This window comes from Cyprinodon variegatus, unplaced genomic scaffold (genome assembly GCF_000732505.1).
Source record: "Cyprinodon variegatus isolate N-32 unplaced genomic scaffold, C_variegatus-1.0 Scaffold571, whole genome shotgun sequence".
NCBI lineage: Eukaryota > Metazoa > Chordata > Actinopteri > Cyprinodontiformes > Cyprinodontidae > Cyprinodon > Cyprinodon variegatus.
The window spans coordinates 228373-248308 of record NW_015151024.1 but is presented as its reverse complement, the minus strand read 5'-3'; the positions used below and the strand labels follow the sequence as shown (position 1 = coordinate 248308).

Below are 19936 nucleotides of genomic sequence, written 5' to 3'. Positions count from 1 at the left end.
ACAAGCAAGTAATAATAAAATCAACACAAAGAAGTTTAAGGTAGATGGAAAACCTATAGTGAAATTAAATCACCACCAAAAACTCAAAGATGTGTGAATAATGTCACCCAGGGGTTATTTTGTACCTTGGGGCAAATGCTTTAAAAAAAAAAAAACTTTTAATAATTTATATTCATATGTTCTATCCATATAAATTACTATATGTTATTATTTATTGACTGAGAATAATTTTGTTTACAGGCATAAGGTCTTTTTTGTTTGATCAATCAATAGACAATATATATCCTTAAGGCAAACAAAAGTCAACCTGTCCATCAAGAAATCAGAACCACAATAAATGAACTTTGGTTGTAATATAAAGTCTTAACAAAATAAGGTTAAGCAAAACTTAATAATACATAATGCAGAAACAAAACCCCAAGGGAAAAACAAAAAAAAACATTTATGCAATGATGCAATGGTATGATGTGGTTTGTTTAAAAAGAAAATACTAAAATAAAGCAGGAATGAACATAATGACAAAATAAAAACAGATGTACAATGTTGAGAAAAATACTTAAGTAGTAAGCTAAATGTATTCCAAAGCAACCGTCAGGTACTTATCTACATGTAATGACTTAACTTATCAAGCTAATATGTTTCTGTCTGTGCTGAACAACACACTATGAAAACATGTTTGGCTTTTCCTATAGGTCTGAGATATGTGTGGAAGGCAAATATCCACAAACCTTTTTCCTCTTGCTCTAACACCTAATGTTTTATAGGATTTTGTTAAATGATTGTTTTGATTCCACACAGGACTCAATGAACAAAATACTTTGAGGCTGACATAAATATTAATCAGCATGTTTTTAATTCTTCGAGTATATTTTGTTTGTAAACTCATGATTGCTTTCCTTTCCACTCTTTGAAATATATTTTTTAAAGACCTCTTGGAAAAAATAATTTTGAATTTTAAATTACGCTAAGGTAAGTGAAAAGTGAGGAATTTGTACGTAGTTATCCAAGCTGATTTGTTATATTACACATGTGCCAGTATATTCTAAGTGCCAATGTCCTGGTATGTAACCACAGGAGAGCTGATTCCTCACTAACCATCCAACTGGACACAGACGTTTGACTCTGTCAAGCTCATCCACAAACCTGGATAAACATGAAGACCCCTCTTCATCTCACCTCCCGCTCCTTTTCACCAATCAGATACCAGGCTCTGTGAATTTGTTAGAAGACATGCCAACATACTCTCAGTGAGGACCTATGCAATCTCTGTGTGCTTCTGCCAAGCTTAAATCTTCCTGGATCTCCTGTTGCCTTGGTGCTTCTCTACCCTGGTGACCATGGCTTATATTAGCTTCACACAGCAAACCAGTGAGCATAATTGTGTGGCGTTTGCTTGTGTCTGCGGCATCAACAAACCCTGAAAGAAAAGCCTAGTTTTTCTGTTTAAAGAGCTTATCTGGCAACAAAGAAAAATGTGCAGCAGTAGAAAATATGCAGCAGATGTTTGGAACTAATTGTGAAGCAATCCTAACATTGGCTTATGCACTAGAGCTATGGCTATTCTTAAAAAAGAAATAACTTACAGAAAAAAGCCAAATAAAATGTTTAATTGTTCAAGAGGTCTGAGTTCTTCAACATTAGTAGTAAAAAGGAAGTTCTTTTAACTCTTTTTTTCTCCTGCTTACAAAAAATACACAGCTAACTAAAACGACTTTTACTTTAAACTCCATAATCTCTTTGTAAATAAATATGAGGTGCAGGTTAATGCTCTTATAGAAGAAATACAATTAATGACTGTATAATCTGTGCAGACTAAAAAAGGTTACAACTCACATGACTTAGCTGACTCGTAGTTTATATTTTTCCCATGTAATTTTGTCCAGTTATTTCAATTATTAATTTAATTTTCTCTTATTTCTGTAATTCGATTTACACTTGCACAAGACACTTCATGTTTTGTTAATCAAAAAGTTAATCAACAAGGTATAAAAAGTGATGAAACAGTTAAATTAATTTATGGTAACATAATTTTAGAAGGAATGTCTCTCAATGTACTTTGCGGAAAAAAAATCCCAGATGGAATCCATACCTCGTTATGTAACAAAAATTTTTGAGTTTAATTTGTAAAATAAAACACCTTCAAATTTAACTGATTATTTTATCTTTTTATTAAAAGTGGTCAAAGATGTCTGAGGAAGAACAACAAATTGCACCATGTTGACTTGTACTAATCTCTCAGACTTAGCAAAGATGTTTCAACGGCTGAGAGAAACATGGGATAAAAAGTTACCCCTCATCCACACAGACTGCATCATCTATACGCTTTTTGATGTCCTCACAAAAAGAATCCACTCTAGTGAACCAGGTAAATTCCCCTTTGCTCTATAGTGATGTGATATAACCAAGAGCCCTCCTTTACCATCCGTTAGAAAAGCGGATCAAGTCTATTTCTGATGGATAAAAAAACAAACAAAAGATTTTTCAGACAGAAGGTCAGACATGTGATGAGTAAAAGACATCCTGTATATTTAAAATTAAGAGGTGGCTTGGGTTTGCCTGGATGTATGAACAGATCCTACACACGGGCAGAGTGGATTACGTATGACAGCGCACGATTCGAGATGAAAGAGGAGACATGGAACATATTCTATGTGAATGAGACTTTATCCCTCAAGGCCAAAGGAGGCCATGTGCGTGTAAAACCTGTGCCAAATCATTTTAGGAAGAACGCAGGCATCATTCATAAATAACTGATCTGAACAACGAGCTAAAATAAAACTGTTAGCAGTTAGATAGACAGATAAAAAATACAACTTTAGTTACCCGTCTAGTCTCCATTATTTGTACTGCACGTTTGCAGCGATATCTTCAATGAAAACAAGAAAAAAGTTGTAAAAGTACCTAAAAGTTTATTGGAGGATATTCTTTTTCTAGGTGGATCATCAAAATAAGTGGTCATCCAAATTGCTCATTCTGGTGATATGTTTACGTAAGGCCGTCTTACGTGCTCGTGTCCAATTTCACTTACCAAGGTCGAGTCTGACATAGTGGAAAAATTGCACATCTAAATCAAATGGAGAGTAAGCTTGTATAAGCAATGCACATAGCAACTTTTAAACAGAGCATGCACGAGGAGAAATGGGATTGTGCATGCTCTCGCACGTATATAAAAGGTGTTCCTTCTCGGGAGTGGGCATAGGGTTGTGCATGTGCATTTTTTTAAAAACTGGGGAGGGGAGGGCAGGTCTTTTCAAAAGTTAGCGAAAATCCTTCACTATACCTTTAAGTTTAGAATGTCCCCAACAGCCTCCATTGCTGAAGACAATTTTCAGCATCAGTGGAGGACAACTATTGCTTTGAAATAATCTGATCTTAAAAAAAACAAAAACGGGAATTTTGATATCCTTTAAATCAGATCTGGCTGTTTGGAAATGTGTCCTAATACATGCAATGTGTCCTTATGCAAGTTCTCTAGAAGAGATTTAAAAAAAAAAATAGAATTAAGCATCTTGCCTTTTAGATAAAAATACGGATATGATTTTGGACAATCATTTCATGATTAACAGTTTTGAAAGAATTTAAGCCCCTTAGATACTTTTTAATCTAAACAAACTTATAATAAGTTGGATAAAGAGAAAAGGGCCTTGCCCTTTGTATCACATTTTTGCAGCATATATTTTAGAACTTGTTTTACAAGTGTGTTTCTTTGGTTCAGTTTGGATTCATGGTAGTTGCCCACATTAATTTAATGCAATGATGAATATTTTCTGACTTAAGAGGTATTTAATAAATTTATTGTATGTTGTAACATGAGCTGAAATTCATGTGTTTCTGTGAAAACTAGGACATTTATAATTAAATATAGACTGGTTGCAAATGAAAACAAGTGTGTATGTAGGCCTATCCATGTGTTCATCTGCATGTGTGTCTATGGGTTTGTGTGCAGGCGTGTGTGAAGGTATCATCACGGCTCGGTAGCAGCTAGCTTGCGGCTAAATAACTCTCCACACTTCATTAACGGTGATGAGGTGAGCTGCTCATCTCTTTATTGTTAGCTAGCGCTAAGCTGCAGTAATCCCAAACAAAGAGCCGGGGCTTCGCAGCAGCCTGCGTGGATTAGACCGCTTTCTAGAAACATCCGAGAGGAATCCATTCTCATTCAAATTGGCTTGTAAACAAAACCAGCAGTGGCTGCAAGAGAGATGAGAGAGGAAAGAAATGAGTGTATGATGGAGGAAGTGTAACATATCCTATATGTGTACATGTGTAATATGTGTATCTATGTCTGCAGAGGAATGCATGTCACTTAAACAAAGTAAAACCTGATCAAAACAGAATTAAGATTGAAGCTGTTCTTACCAAAATGGTTTAACCCTTCAAATAAAGTACAGAAATTAAAACACCAAAAAGCCCTACTCAATCAGCAAAACATATCAGCACTTTGGTCTGTGTCACAGCCGAACAACTTCAACCACTATGGCTTATCACACCCAAGCTTGCCAAATGGGTGTGTACACAGTGGGATTGGCTATAGATCTAAGGGGCTTTACTCTTCATTGGCTACACCGTGGCTTTACTTTTCTTATACCTCATCCAAAATACTTAAGTTATTCTGAACTATCTCTATAGTTATGCTGCTATAGGATTATACTGCTGGAGGACATAGGGACCCCTTTTTATCATTCTGTCTCTATTCTCCCATTCTGCAGTATTTGTTAAGTTCGATCTCCAACGTTATGCCCTCTCTGCTTTTTCTCATCATAATAGCTTCATCTGGTCTGCCCCTGTTTGGCTGTGATACCATCTTGGAGAGAAATATCAGCGGTGCTGCTGCAACCCACACCTTTGTTTGTAGATGTTGGAGCTCGGCCTGTTTTTCAGTGTTGTCCTGTTTCTCTAACTGTGACTAACTGTATGTGCTCTTTTCATCCTCTGACATGGCAGCTGGCTCAGAGCTCATCTGCCTGGCTGTGTGTTTCCTGGACAGGGCGGCTTGTGGAGTTGATTGACAGTTGCCCTTTGTATCTGTGCTTCTTTTTCATTGTCTGCTTCTGTCTCCTTGAACCCCAGTCAGCATCGGCAGATGGCCGCTCACATTGAGCCTGGTTCTGCTGGAGGTTTCTTCCTGTTAAAAGGGAGTTTACATCTCCACTGTTGCTGCAAGCATGCTTAGTGTGAGGGATTGCCTTCGAGTCAAGGAGTCGGTGAAATTAGCTGGTTTTCCTTGGATAGAAAACTTTGAAAAAATCTGATTGTATGGTCTGGTTGAATTGTCTATGTAAAGTGCCTTGAGATAACATGTGTTGTGAATTGGCGCTATATAAATAAACTGGATTACATTGAACAAGCAAATTAAACTTAGCCACCTGCAATAAAGCCTTATTATGCAGTAAAATGGTGAGTGGGCTTTGAATGTGGTAGTTATACCAACCTTCCATTTGATGGGAAAGGACTGGCGAAGACTACAATCCCTAGTTTCTAGCTTTCTGTATGGGCCTTTTTTGTAGGGAAAAAGCTTTTTTTAGCTATGAACGCATTTGGTCAGTTTCCCAAATATTTGTAGGTGTATAGAAATTATTTCACAAAAACAAGATCTTTGGAAAACCCTTGTGGACAACCTTAAGCAGATAAATTCCTGAGCCCTTTCTTTATCAGTCCGTTACAGGAGTTTCTCCAGTAGACTGTAAATCTAACCACTACTGGAGAACCTTCCTCCCTATACAGCCATGAACATCTACAAAACCTGTTGAAGAAACCCCTATAAAAGTTACATCAATAATTAATTTCCATTTTGGTTGAATAAAGTAATTTTAGCTGAATTTAAATGAAGTATTAGAGCCTGTATGTGTCCTTGTTCTACAATCACTTCTGACATGTGTGCAGAGTTATTGTTTGTAAAATTTAAGGTCACCCATTTTATGACTATTTTAGGCTGAAAAAGAAGTGATTCAAAAGGTTGATGATAATTCCAAATTTTTTTTACATGCATTTTGATGATGAATGTATATAATGTTCTGAGGGTAATAACTTTGCTGCCCATTATTAATTCACCCCTCTACGTACCTTAAAATCTAAACTGATAATATTTGATAATAACATCAAGCTGCAAATGGTTACCAAGAATACCAAAAACTTGGATGTTGAATTTAGCTCATCAGTTTATGTTTAATAAATACTGAAGGAAATTATGGCCATTTTTCAATTCACAAGAACGCAAATATTGACTTGTGTTCTTGCCAAGTATGTTCTTGAGAAGAACACAGGAAAGTATGGATTCGGGAAGAACAGTAGCACACATCATAATAATGGGTCAATTGGAACAGAAACATACTCGTGACATCACCACACGCTCGGCTCGTCTGGAGCTGCGTTTCAACTCCTGTTATTAATAGTCTCTGGATAATAATAAATTCTTACTTTTTTCATTTAGTGGGGGAATGATAATTAACACAGTCAGATAAACATAAATCAAATTAACATTCTGCTAAATAAAACAAAAAAATTGTCATGAGAGCCAGCAGTACTTCACACATGTCTATGCTGAAAGAGGGCTGCTGCAGACGCGCTGCAGTTAGCCCTGCTTGCAGTTAGCCCTGCTTGCAGTTAGCCACGGTTAGCCACAGTCCTCTCAACATCTGAACTTTTTTTAATTAATGCACTAAATCAGTAAATGGGCCATTAAGTGACACTTAAAAGAATAATGTTCTCGCCTCAAATGATCTTAAAATATACTTTTATTGAACAATGGCAACAGAAAACGTAACTTTTAACTTAATACTTTGAGCTCTGTCAGCGCTGCCCTAAGCTGCTGCTCCACATTTCATCCCGGGGCTGCTGTCAATCTCGAGAACCGACAAGTCTGCTCTAATGCATACTTGGTAAAGAGGGAGGGGATGATAGCAACATCTTCTTGTCCTTGTGAATTAGAACAGTACTTGGGCAGAGGCTGATGGCGTTTCACTAGCACTTAAGAACGCACAAGTACACACATTTGAGAAACAACCTATGTTTCAGTTTTAAGAAGGAGCAGGCTGAATTCTGAAGACAGTGGTAATTAAAAAATACTGTAAAAAATCTACAGTTTTATGTCACTGCCCAGTAGCCTTCTGGTACTTGCTGCTTAGACGAAATTCCCTTCACTCTGTCCATCAACAGCCTCTGGTTGCTCTTCAGATTTAACTCCTACCTGCTCTTTAGAAGTTAGGGATTCATGTATTTGAATTACTCCTGCGTCTGTTTTTTTTTAGTTTGTTTGGTTACGGTAGTTAGTTTTGGTTTGTGTCAGTTTTGCGAGCTAACCACGTGGTTAGAGGATAGCAGACTGGTGAGAAGATCCTAGTACAACAGGATGCACTTAAGTCACAATATATGATAGATCACAGAATATGGTGCAACACAATTTCAGCCTGTTTATTAATCTGACATGTATTGAATAAAGGTCAAACCTGAGAAAAATGCAGTTTTACTTGGGGCTTCATTGACTAACAGGCCTGCTATACCAGGGTGTGATCCACCCATACCTGTCATGATGACATCATGTTTAAGCAAGGTAATGTCTTTTTCATGCTTCCACCACTTTGTTTCTGGCCTGCTCCTTTTCATCTCTGCATCAGAGCCTGTTCTATATTTCTTAATGTCACTCAAATGATAAGTATCCCTTTAAGCCATCTGTGATCATCTGAAGTCATTTCTCCTCATAGATATATAAGGTGGAGATTTTCTTATTCATCAAGTAGTTGTGATGATCTGATGTGAAGATGTAAATTTTGCATCCTCATCCTGGCTGATTGACTGGTTTATTAGCTGTACAGTAAGTAACAAATGTACAAACCTACATCCTTACATAACTCTATCATTAATTGCAGTCCAACAATTGGGCTGGGATTTAAATAAACTAGGCATATGTCTAATGTCATGTTTTCATCCAGTTTCCTGTCCATATATGATTATTATTATTATTATTATTTTATTTTATTATTTTTTTTTTTTAATATTTCCAAGCATTTTAATATGCACTGTGTCAATATAAGAACCTAATCTTTTAACTACAACATACCCATCAGTTACTGTCTGTTTACCATTAACATGCCCAAGAATTATTCAAGTAAGCAATAAAGAATTCAGAAAATATGATAACTATAACTTACATAAACAACATTTGAATTACCGATACAATAATTCAAGCATGTAATGGTGGCTGTAGTCCAAATCTAGCACTGAATATATAATAGCTCACTAAAAAAAGTTACTGTGAACTAAACATAAAAACATGACACACATATCATTATGATGTGTGCTGAAAGATGAAACTAAATGATTCATCCCTTGGACCAATTTTAATAATTTGCGTATAAAAAATTACCTTACTTTAAGATTATTTTGAAATTGCGTTTGCTGTAAGATTCAGTCATACCAAGATATGGTCACAATTTTTACCTGCTAGATCAAGAGTTTGCAACATTGGCTTTTTTCTCACATAATACACTTAATGATGTGTTTTTGCCCTGGTTTTTTTTCAGTCTGTTATAGTTTTGTTCTATGTCCCTACGGAAAACCACTGTCCCCACTCTGACCCCCCTTGTAAATTTTGTCTAGAATCTTCACTGCATATAAATTATGTTATTTGATTTAAATAAGTAATTTTTTATAGCATCATAGAACTTATATTTTGTGGTGATTAAGCTCTTCCTTTCTCACGTAAAGAACTCATTCCCCTTTTATGTTGTGCTGCTGTGTTGCTAATGTGCATGCTGTCCCTATTTAATTTATAAAACAGAAATAAATAATTTGGCAAGAAGTAAGGCATTCCATAGACAGAGTAGCGTTAAAGGGTGTTTGATTAAAGACTGCATTGTTTTCAAGTCTTTTATGCAATTTACCCACCATGATTGATAAAGACATCAGGAAGAGTTAAAGTAAGCTGAGGGACTTGAGGCCTGAGAAGTTGGCAACCTCCAAGAATTTCTCTCCAAAGTTCCTCAGCTGTTTGTGATTCTTTCTGTAATAATGAGATGCCAACAAAGTGTGTTGTTCAGCAAATATCCGACAGCTGTGTCCGTGTATCTTCCCAGCTCCCCCTGAGCAAACAACTGCTGGACTGACCAGCCAGATGCTCTCTGCTGGTGGTCAGCACTTTAGTATCTTCAAAGCCTTAATCCTTAAATTTCCACCTTCTGTCCTGCACCTTTCTGAGAGCAGCCATGCCCACATTGAAGCAGGTGCGTTAAAAGGGCTGCAGAGATATGAAAATTTATGTCCACACCTGCATTTTTAAAGGCTTTTTTTCTTAAAAAAAAAATAAAATAAAAAGTTCACAAAGAAATTTGAAAGCTGTGTTCTGCATCCTTTTTGTTTTTTGGAAACGTCACTCTGAGGTTGGTGTTAGAGTTGATTCTGCTAAAGCAGGTTCTTGTTCAGTGACATTAAATTCATATAATTCATATCAGGTAAACACCCTTCAGATATAAAATCGTAAGACAGGAGAGATCGATGGCTTTAAAAGCAAGTGCGAACTCATAGAGATTTTAAGTAATGTTAAGAGCTTTGCCTGGACTTCTACCTGTGTAACTATCTCCTCTCAAGGAAGAGTATATCGGTGCTAATGAATGGTGGGTTTTGTATGTGTGTGGTAATAATGTGCGTCTGGCATGATTGACAGTTGCCTTGCCATGTTTCCTTCAGCCAGGGCCTCCCTTTTTACAGAATACTGTGTCAATGTGTCTGCTGCACTCACCCATACACATACACACTCACAGCACACTCTATGCTTTTGCAGACACACAAAAGGAGAAAAGCCCACCGTGGCTCTTCCATCAGACAGCACTGCAAAAAACACATACATAAAACTGAACTTGCCAGTGTGTGCGCTCTCATGCATATGGAAGTGTTGGCATGTACGTGTAATATGCATTTGTGTGAACATGGAATTGTGCATAATCATATGTGAATGTGTGTGTTTGTAACTGGACAGCTTTGCTACAAAAAACACATTAGCATTCAGTGATGGTTCAGGCCTTTCTAAAAGCTCCCATGGTGCTGCTGGGCTTCTCCTCCTTTCTCCATTTTCTAAAACATGCTATCACATTCACCATCCTCGGTGGATGGGTTTATAATTAAAAGTGCTGCATGTTCTAATATGAGCAGTGTGGCTGTGATTTAGATTGTGCAGCCAAGATTGAGCAGATAAGGCAAAAGAGGCTATTTGCGTTACTTCTAATCCTTTTTACACTGAGAGAACTGATCTTCTCTCCGCCAGTTTCTCTGTCATCTTCGTCCTCTTTTTTTGGTTTGCACATCTTCCTTTGCAACTCTTAACAACATTTTTTTTTATGTAACTCAGAGCTGCAGTCTCGTCTTTGCTTCAGTGTTTTTTTGCACTGCATTCCCCATGGTCGCCTATTATTAACATTGACCCTGGATGTTTTGAGGTAGATCTTGTTCCTTCACAAAACCTAATGCTGAGCGGACTGTGTCAGTTTGGTGAATTTAACCCTGCCGTTTAAACTCATGTAGGTGGAAATATGTTGAGTTTTTGGAAAAAAATAAAACTCAATGTTTGTGAATATGTGCTCTTTGATAAGTGCTGCTTGCATGATGTATGTTTTTGGGGAAATATCAGAATAACTCAATAATATTAGGTGTGCAATTCGTAATGCGGTTATATAAAACCATTTTTAAAGCAAACTATTGGATTTTTTTTTCATGAACAATTTTAACAACTTTGTTTGTAACTGGGTTTATGGGCACAAATAATAGATAACATCAGATTAGATTAACAAAGTTCTTGATTAAGGAGGATTGGTTGCTTCCTTTTAAAAGTTTTGGCACCTTTTACACATTTGAATATATCATTTATTTCTTCTTTTTCAAATAGCTCAGATAATTTTCTTCTAATAGGTTAGCTGACATATAATTACTTTGCGCAGATATCTGCACACCTATGAGACAGATCTAAAGGATCTAAAGGATGTGAGGTCTCTTTTTTTCAACATTGTACCAATGTGTTAGATAAATGATTTAATGCTCTGGGATAGTCTTCATAGGGGGAACTGACTACATGTGTACCTGTGATCTATTTTTGAAATAGAATTCTTCACTCCACTCTGTTCATCTTTCCCTTCCTCCATTATTTGGGCCTTTATCCATTCTCCCTCCCTCTCCCCCTTTCCAGCTATTCATCTCTCCTCATCCCTTCACCCGGTGCCCCTATCTTCTCCTGCTGCCCTCCAGCCTCCATCCCTGTGACAGACAGGGTGTCCTCACCTCGTAACGATCAGTGACATCCAATATGTTTGGCTTGGGATCATCCCCTGTGTGTGCATTGTGCTTCTGTTAAATGCTTTATTGATTAGCCTTGAGTTAATTACGAATTACATCAACAGAGGCCGGACTAAGGTGGCTCTTACATGGCTGCAGATCCATCCTGTAGAGGCTGATAGAAGAACACACGTTTATGCGTGCATCCCGACCTCAGCAGGTTACATTAGTCATACTCATTTTCCCCATTAGCATCCATGCATTTGTGACATTTCACACTGCCTTATCAGTGCTTTGAGGAAGTGCAATATATTCCTGGTGACTCAGGGGAGAGGAACGGAATTAGAAACAGGAGGTTTTTGCAAGAGTCCCAAGAAATGTAGCCTTAATGCTTAGGTGCACAACTTGACACACTCTATGCAAAATTATTAGACTGTTCTAAATCCATAGCAGACCAGGCTAATGTATTCTGGATTTAAGCTCCATTGTAAAATCCATAACACATGCCTACACCTCACCTTCTCCCCCATAAAACTCCAAAGCAACCCATCACGAATGTTTTTTGCACAAAACAGAAAGTTAATAATAATAATAATAATAATAATAATAATAATAATAATAATAATAATAATAATAATAATAATGTTGAATTTCCAGTAGCAGGCACCTTTAAATCTTCTTTCCCCTTTTCATCCCGTGTCACTTTCTCTTTGACATTGCCGTTTACTTTGCAAAAAGAAAAAAGGAGCGAAAAAAAATCTTTATCAAATCCCCATTCTGAGGCTTTCAATAAGGCAGGCCATTACCTCACTGGCGCTTTTGTTCGGCCTATACAAGAGAGAACAAAATGGTTATTCAGGAGGACGCTTTAGATTTTTATTGTGGGCTCGCTATTCACAAAGAGCACCGTTATTGTATTAAAAAGAACCATCTGTGGCAGAAACAATGGCTTCAAATTATCTGTGAATACCCAGTGAACAAAATATAAAGCTTTTTCCTGCTCATTATGTGGGCTAAGCTAGGGGGTGGAAGATAGGAGAGGCACAGACTTTGCTATAACTGACTTTTGTTGTTCTTGCTTGCATTCTTCTCCTTTTTAAATCGGCCCCCTTTTCACATTGTGTGTCGCCATAAACGGCTTTTCTTGTTGCAGGGCTTGCGGAGAGAAGACAAGCGGAGCTCCAGACAGAGAGCGGCGCTGCGCGGCACCGCGCTCCGACCTACAGCAGCCAGGCGCTGGGATCCGGACCGCGCGCCATGGCTCCCCGGGCTTATGGAAGGTGGCGACATGAGGAATGGATGCGGGATGAGAGCCGGGAGATTGAGGCGCTGCAGTCGGACTCACTGGAAGCGGCATGAAGATTTGGAGGAAGTTGAGTGAAATGCCATCGTGTTTAATTTCTGCCAATCAAGAGAAGAGGAAGACAACTCCCAAAGTGTCAGTAAGTTGCAGTGCGATGGAGAGGAAAAGCCCTGAGCGCGTGGGTCTGTGCGTCCGTGTGTATGTAGGTGTGGGTTAGAGTCGGTGTGTGTGTGTGTGTGTTAAACATGTAGTGTTGTGGAATGACACCGCATGGCTTTAGGAACTCTGATGGTGTTTGTTTTTCAATGTTTTTGGCCACTTTGGGCTCTGAGCGCACAGACAGTTTAAGATAATAAAACACAAACCATCTGGTTTATAGATTCGATTTCTTTCAAACGACACTTGCAATATACATATCGCAATTATCTTTTCATTTTCCGCTTTAAGTAAATAATAACAAAAATAACATATTTGGACAAAGCCGGCTTCACTTGTATACCTTTTTTTTGTTGAGTTTATTTTATTTAATTTTAGGTTCAAATTTAGCTATCATTTTTACACTTGCAGTTTTTATCTTTGATTAAATCTGTTAATAATTTTAATAAAAGTTTATCATCAGTAAAAATTGAATAAAAGCCTATTTAGCTTTCGGTTTAGCGGATGTTGTGTTCAATCTGAAATCACTTTTCTAAATATCATGCAGTGGTTTTATTTAAACTGTATGTTTTTATTTGTTGGCATATTAAATATCAAGACGGTTTAATGTTTTCATAAGGATTAGTTTTAGATCTCCAGCCGGTGGCACGGCCCCTAGTGGCTGCAAAGACGTTATTATAAATTTGGCCGTAATATCCTCCACCTTTGGCTTATTACTAAAAAAAATAATGCAAACGTTTTTTGGCATTTACTTAATCATATTTAGTTACTTTAACATAATTGTTTCATGTTAGCAGGGTAGGACATAAAGTAATTGTGTTAAAGTAACTAAATATGATAAGTAAATGCCAAAAGCAGTTGCATTATTTTTTTTTTTCAGTGAAGAATCTCATGGGCTACTGTTTTTTTTTTTTTTTACAATTATGTTGGCTTATCTCTACTATTTATGCTTTATTCTTAATAACTTATCCCCTTTTCACTGCAACAAGTTAAAAAGTTTTATTTCTACAAGGTGAATTCTGCTAAATGTTTGAATGGATTGTGATTTAATATTGTGCAAGTCTCTGCGTAATTTATAGAGGTTATAACCTATATTTCTAAAACAAAAAAACAACAACGGTATTTAGGTATCACAGCACGCCGCTTGTTGTATATTTGCAGGATCTATCCCATCCTTGTTTAGCGGGGGGTCTTTCCAAGAGGTCGGAGGGAGCCGCCCTGCTAGTTTCCCCTGTTTTTTTCAAGCAGCGGCTTTAATTCGGGATGATTGTGGATGCAGGGGCCATTCTCGCGGCTGGCTAGGGGCCTTGCTTTCAGAGAGCACCGGGGCCCTGCTGTTCCTTTATTATCATAAGCAGATTAGAGGTAGCGGGGAACACACTCAGATGCAGATAGCAGCGGAGCGGCCCATTTCAACCTTGCATCATAATGGACCGAGCTGCATGTGTCGCCCCTCGCAGCCTATTAAGCGCAAGATGAATCTTATGTAAGGTGGCCGGGGCCGGCATAATGAGAGCACTGGGGGCCCCGCTCCTCCATTTATTATCAAATGACTAAAACAAAATAATAAGGCTTGATCTCTTCGCTTTCAATTATGATTTAATCTGGAGGCTCGTGTTCAAATTACATTTTTTCAGGTGTACTTGATCTATCTTTAATTATGTTGGTTGTCTGATTTTGCTGCAGGCAAATAGCAGATGTTGCAGGTATGATTGTGGTTGAAAACAAACTTTCCTATTTATAGGATAAATATATTTTTTTGCGAGGTGTTTAAGTATTTCATTTGTTCTGAAGTGAACTTAAAAGCAGGGATTTTCTGGTAGTTTTTCCAGTTGCTTGGAGTTGAGAGTTTCTCCACTAGGCGGCGCTTGTGTCACGCAGCACAGCACGGGTGTCTGAACTGGAGCATAAAAAAAAAAAAGGCACGCATCCTGCTTCTAAAAAACTTTTACTCTGATCCATGGGTGGGTGGCTTTAACTTTACTGTGCGGTAGTTTGGGTCGGTTCACTCTGTTCTGTTTGATCCAGAATTCTTTCTGAAGTTATGCTTTGGATTTTATTTTATATTTACTCCAGCTGACTCAACCTGCTGGAGCTAAAATCCATATTGATAAAAATCAACTTTATATTCAGATATTTTTCATCTTTATTTCTTCATTTTTTTTAGTTACATGGTCCTGGGGCCCCCACATCCCACCCAAACACTCGCACAACAACAACAGCAGCATTAGTGGAAGTGGAGTGGAGTTGGGTCTTTGTCCGGACAGATGTAATGACAACATCCCAAACAAAACAAAAAAAGCGCTTATTTGTGTTGAGATGAGTCCGTCTGCCTTCTGTGTGTTGGCATTCAACTTGGCTAAACAAAAGGAGCAGTGGGGAAACATCTTGGATTACCTTTCCTCTTTTCAACGCTAAAAACCAGCCGTAGCTTCACCCCCCTTCACCTCCATTCACGCACACATACAAACACACAGCGTGGCCATTCAGCTCTTTGAGTTAACCAACAAAGTTTATTTAAGTGTTGTTGGGTTATCGGCCTGGAAATTGGGGCGGGGGTGGGATTAGTAACTTTTCTTTTTTTATTATTTGGAACAACAGGACTGACACGAGCCTTAAACAATATAATATATATATGAATACAATCTTAATCATTAAAAAATAAATAAAATCGGGCGTATATTTTCTCATTTATACCATGTTTGCATATGTTTTGATTTTTTTTTTTTACTCCAAAATGATGTCGTTTTTAAATACATCTTTTGTAAACTTTTGCATTTATTTATTTAGAATAGTGAAATAATAATCATAAACTATTGCTTTGCATCTATAAAATAAAAAGACAACAGTTGAAAATAGTAAACATGCACTTTATGTTGGCTCATATGAGCAGCCTGAGTGAGTGCTTGCCTGTTCGCTCCGGGGAAGATAGACACCGCCCATTTATGCTAATTAAGGTCTCTCATTGGCGCGTCGTGGGGAACGCGTGCTCTGATTGGCCAGGTCGAAGCCATTTATTCTGTGACAGCCCCGTCACATGAATGGTTGTCTATTAACTTGTTCAAAAACTATCTGGGAGTTGTCAAGGCTCAGGCGGACAGAGCAGCGAAAAAGTGCAGTTTGTTGATGCTTTTTCCAAGAAGCAGGAGAAGTTTTGTGGACACAACATAGCAGGAACCTTTTGGGAAAAGCCTCAGTGTCACACACACTCACGCTCTGACTGTGACACACACTCTCTGCGGGGAAAGGGAGAAAGAAGGGAGAGTGAGTGGAGAAGCGACTTGATGCTTGTTTTGATCCAGAGAAAAGTTGCTGAGAAGACCGACAGGTAACTTTTTCCTGCGCTCCTCTGTCGGCATCCAGCTGGTGGAGTTTGTCCTTATTTTTTTATTATTATTTTTTATTCATCGGCTCGGAAGCTCCAACTCAAAGCTGTTCCTCATGTATAACATGATGGAGACTGAACTGAAGCCCCCTGCTCCCCAGACCAACACGGGGGGCACGGGCAACACCAACACCTCCGGGAACGGCCCGAACCAGAAAAACAGCCCGGAGCGCGTGAAGAGACCAATGAACGCGTTCATGGTGTGGTCCCGGGGCCAGAGGAGGAAGATGGCGCAAGAAAACCCCAAAATGCACAACTCCGAAATCAGCAAGAGGCTGGGCGCTGAGTGGAAACTTCTGTCGGAGAGCGAGAAGAGACCCTTCATCGATGAAGCCAAGCGGCTGAGGGCCCTGCACATGAAGGAGCATCCGGATTACAAATACCGGCCCCGACGGAAAACCAAGACCCTCATGAAGAAGGACAAGTACACCTTACCCGGCGGGCTGCTGGCCCCTGGAGGAAATGGGATGGGGGCTGGAGTCGGTGTGGGAGTGGGGGGCGGACTGGGCAGCGGAGTGAACCAGCGGATGGACAGCTATGCGGCGCACATGAACGGCTGGACCAACGGGGGTTACGGGATGATGCAGGACCAGCTGAGCTACCAGCACCCGGGTCTGAACGCTCACAACCCGAGCCAGATGCAGTCCATGCACCGCTACGACATGAGCGCCCTGCAGTACAACTCCATGACGAGTTCCCAGAGCTACATGAACGGCTCCCCGACTTACTCCATGTCATACTCCCAGCAAACCACGCCGGGGCTGACAGCCCTGGGCTCCATGGGGCCCTCCTCGGTGGTTAAGTCTGAGTCCAGCAGCTCCAGTCCGCCCGTCGTCACCTCGTCGTCCCACCGGGCCGCCCCGGGCTGCCAAAGCGGCGATCTGAGGGACATGATCAGCATGTACCTGCCTGGGGCCGAAGTAAGCGATCAGACCGCCCAGACCAGGCTACACATGTCCGGGCACTACCAGAGCACCGTGCCCGGGACGACGATCAACGGCACGCTGCCCTTAACGCACATGTAAGAGACTCCAAACAGAGTAAGAGAAGAAAAATAAACTTTTATAAGAGAAACTCTGGACTACTTAACGTTGGACTATTTTTGTACAGAAAAATTTCGGGGTGGGAAAAGTTGTATAGAAGTCTCCAAGAAAAAGGAAACCACTCTTTTTTTTATTTTCTCTTTCATTTAATAAGGAAGCTCTAGAGGAACGGTAGGAGATGCCCCTCTTCACTGCTGGGTGAAGTTTGAAAATCTAGAAAGTGGGAGTCGCAATCAAATGTTTTATTATTGCAATCACCTTTTGTACAGTATTTATCAAAGAAACATTACAATCAGATGAAATTGTTAAACTGGAAGAGGTTGCATCTTTCTTTTTCCTTTTATATAAAGCAGCGCCAGTTCTGCAGAAAATATAAAAGTTAAAAATGGCAGAACTGGGATTATATGCTCCTTAATTACTGCAAACATTGGAGAGAAAAGGGACATGAGAAGCAGGTAATACTGTTTTTTTTCTTGCTTAAGGTCAATATTACTAAACATTTTATTTTTCATTTTCTTTTACAAAAATATGACACTTTTTTCCCTGTCATACAATATAGGTTGTTAATTTATATTTCAGTCTCCCACTTTTCATCTGTTAGAGATATGACGCTTGTGCTCTTTATTTTCTAATTGATTTGTACAGTTTCTGTGTATTTACTGTGACATTTTAAGTTTTTATTTCAAAATCCATTCCCGTAGTTGTATTTTTTAAAAGATTGTGGCCTCTACGCAGAAGCCAACCACTCCATGTATATATTACCAGAACTAATACCATCCTTATAACAGTTACAATTTCAGCTGAGTATATATATTTTTTTTCAATATGCAGTTTGAAAATGAATAAATTTTGGAAATTTGGATACTTGAAATTGTATGAGTTTTAATTTTGTTTCGTTCGTTTTGTGTTGCCAGGCTTTCCTCAGGGGCTGAGTTGTCATCTTTGAATTTCTTAATTTTTATTGAATCTTTTATTTTACAGAAATATGCTGATGACCTTTTTGCAGCCTGATAAAAGAAAAATTGTTGTTCTCAGAGGGATGACACATGAAAAGGGCTTCAAGCACAACTATTTCAGCTTGTCCACTGATTTTTTTTTTATTTATTATTATTTACCTGTGCGTTTGGCCTCTTTCCTAAAAAAAGTATAGTTTTATTTCTCCATTTTTCAGTTTTCTTATTTAAGCCAAATCTATATTTTTCAGTTTTTAGGCTACATTTAATTCTTTTTCATATTCTAAATTCCTGTAAACTTATATTTAATGTATTTCTTTTATTTATATTCAGCAGCATTTGTTGTTATTCTTAAATGAGAAATCAGAGCTTATTTTGCAGGCCTCACTTTGTGCAGCATTCATGCTCCTTATTTACGCTCTGAATCCCAGAGTTGTCCTAACAGGATAAAAAATCAAATTAGTGGTAAATTGTAGGGGAGCCCCCCCCTTGAAAGGCAAAAAAAGTCGCTTTCTTATAAGCGTTGTAATAGCTCCACGCAGATTCCCGAGTGTGGCCATTTTAATTTAATGTTTAATCAAACTGCTCCTGCTGTTTCTTTAACCCTGATCTTTCTAGTGACTGTCACCGGGCACCAACACCGTCCTGTCTTTAATAAGGAAGGGGTGGTGTGTGTGAGTTTGGGGGTAGGAGGGGGGATTTTTCTTTTTTTTTTGTCAAACAGACTGATTCCCCACCATCTCACACCAATAATAATAATCCTTATGATGAGCTAACTGCTCTCCTTGAATTAAACTAACGGTTTTAAATCTGGTGGGTGTGCATCAGCCGGTGTGCGCGCGCTGTGATGTATATTAGAGCCGTTGTGTCTTTGCAGGCTTGGTCCCCGGGGAGCAGCAGATGAATATTTCAAGAGGGGCCACTCGGTATTTATCCATCTCCTTCTCTGTCTCTCAGGCGGACTTTCAGGAGGTCAGGGGATCGTTGCTTGGCCCATTAATTATTGATCCGAACAGCGGAATTGCTTGTAATAGTCGAGAAGGCCGCTGATAAACAATTTGTTTCTAAAAGGTCGCAGTGGACGCGTTACATTCCCCACATGTCTCTCTTTTTTTTTTCTTTATTGCGTTTTATTTCCATGAACGCATGGGCCCTTGAAGGCCCGGAGGCCTCGCAAAATTAATATCCCCCCCTTCTCTATATCAGGTCTGTAGCTTTGATGTGTGACGAAAAAAGAAAAAAAAATGTTGAACGCATGCACGGAGCTCTTGATGTGGCTCACCTATTTGATGATCGCCGTGTTTTTCCCAAAGCTGATTCAACGTGTTGGTACCGCAGAAAGAGAAAGCTCCTAAAAGTGGAAGCAAACTAAGAGCCAAAATGTTTAAAGCTTGAATAAAAATATTTTCTCTGTGCTGCTCATTGCAGTTAACTCATTATTGTAAAATATATATATATATATATATATATATATATATTGACAAAAAATTATGAAAATAAGAGGCAAAAACATTGCATATTTTCACATTTAGTCTCCATTAAAGAAAAAACAAAAAGGTTTCCATGGATTAAGTTACGCAATAAATAGAGGTGCTTCATAGCTTGCTCAAACACAGGTGACGCACTAAACCAATAGTCTAAAATGTTACACAGAGAGATCAGATGGAAGGAGCTCAGTGGATCCCAGAATAAAACAAAATAGAAACATAAAATTTGGCAAGCTTGGCCGTGAGTGTCGAAATAAAATATGGAGGCAGATGAACATAGTTTGACGGGTTGCAGTCATCCATCCATCCATCCATCCATCCATCCATCCATCCATCCATCCATCCATCCATCC

The 19936-nt window shown here is 38.8% G+C and overlaps 2 protein-coding genes across 2 annotated transcripts in view; both read left to right on the top strand.

The window, feature by feature from the left end:
• Window positions 1-19936, top strand: part of LOC107095762 — a 198737-nt gene that overhangs the window by 141892 nt on the left and 36909 nt on the right. The window contains exon 4 of the mRNA XM_015392030.1: window positions 12410-12698. Within this exon, the coding sequence (XP_015247516.1) occupies window positions 12410-12548 (139 nt within the window). The 3' untranslated portion in view covers window positions 12549-12698. The remainder of the gene's footprint in view (window positions 1-12409; window positions 12699-19936) is intronic.
• Window positions 15751-17168, top strand: sox2 (SRY-box 2). The gene has a single exon (XM_015392034.1). The coding sequence runs from the start codon at window positions 16157-16159 to the stop codon at window positions 17123-17125; it is 969 nt and encodes a 322-aa protein (XP_015247520.1). The 5' UTR covers window positions 15751-16156; the 3' UTR covers window positions 17126-17168.

Excerpts from the sequence above, each read along its gene's own strand:
- sox2 (XM_015392034.1), top strand. The coding sequence starts at position 16,157 with ATGTATAACATGATGGAGACTGAACTGAAGCCCCCTGCTCCCCAGACC.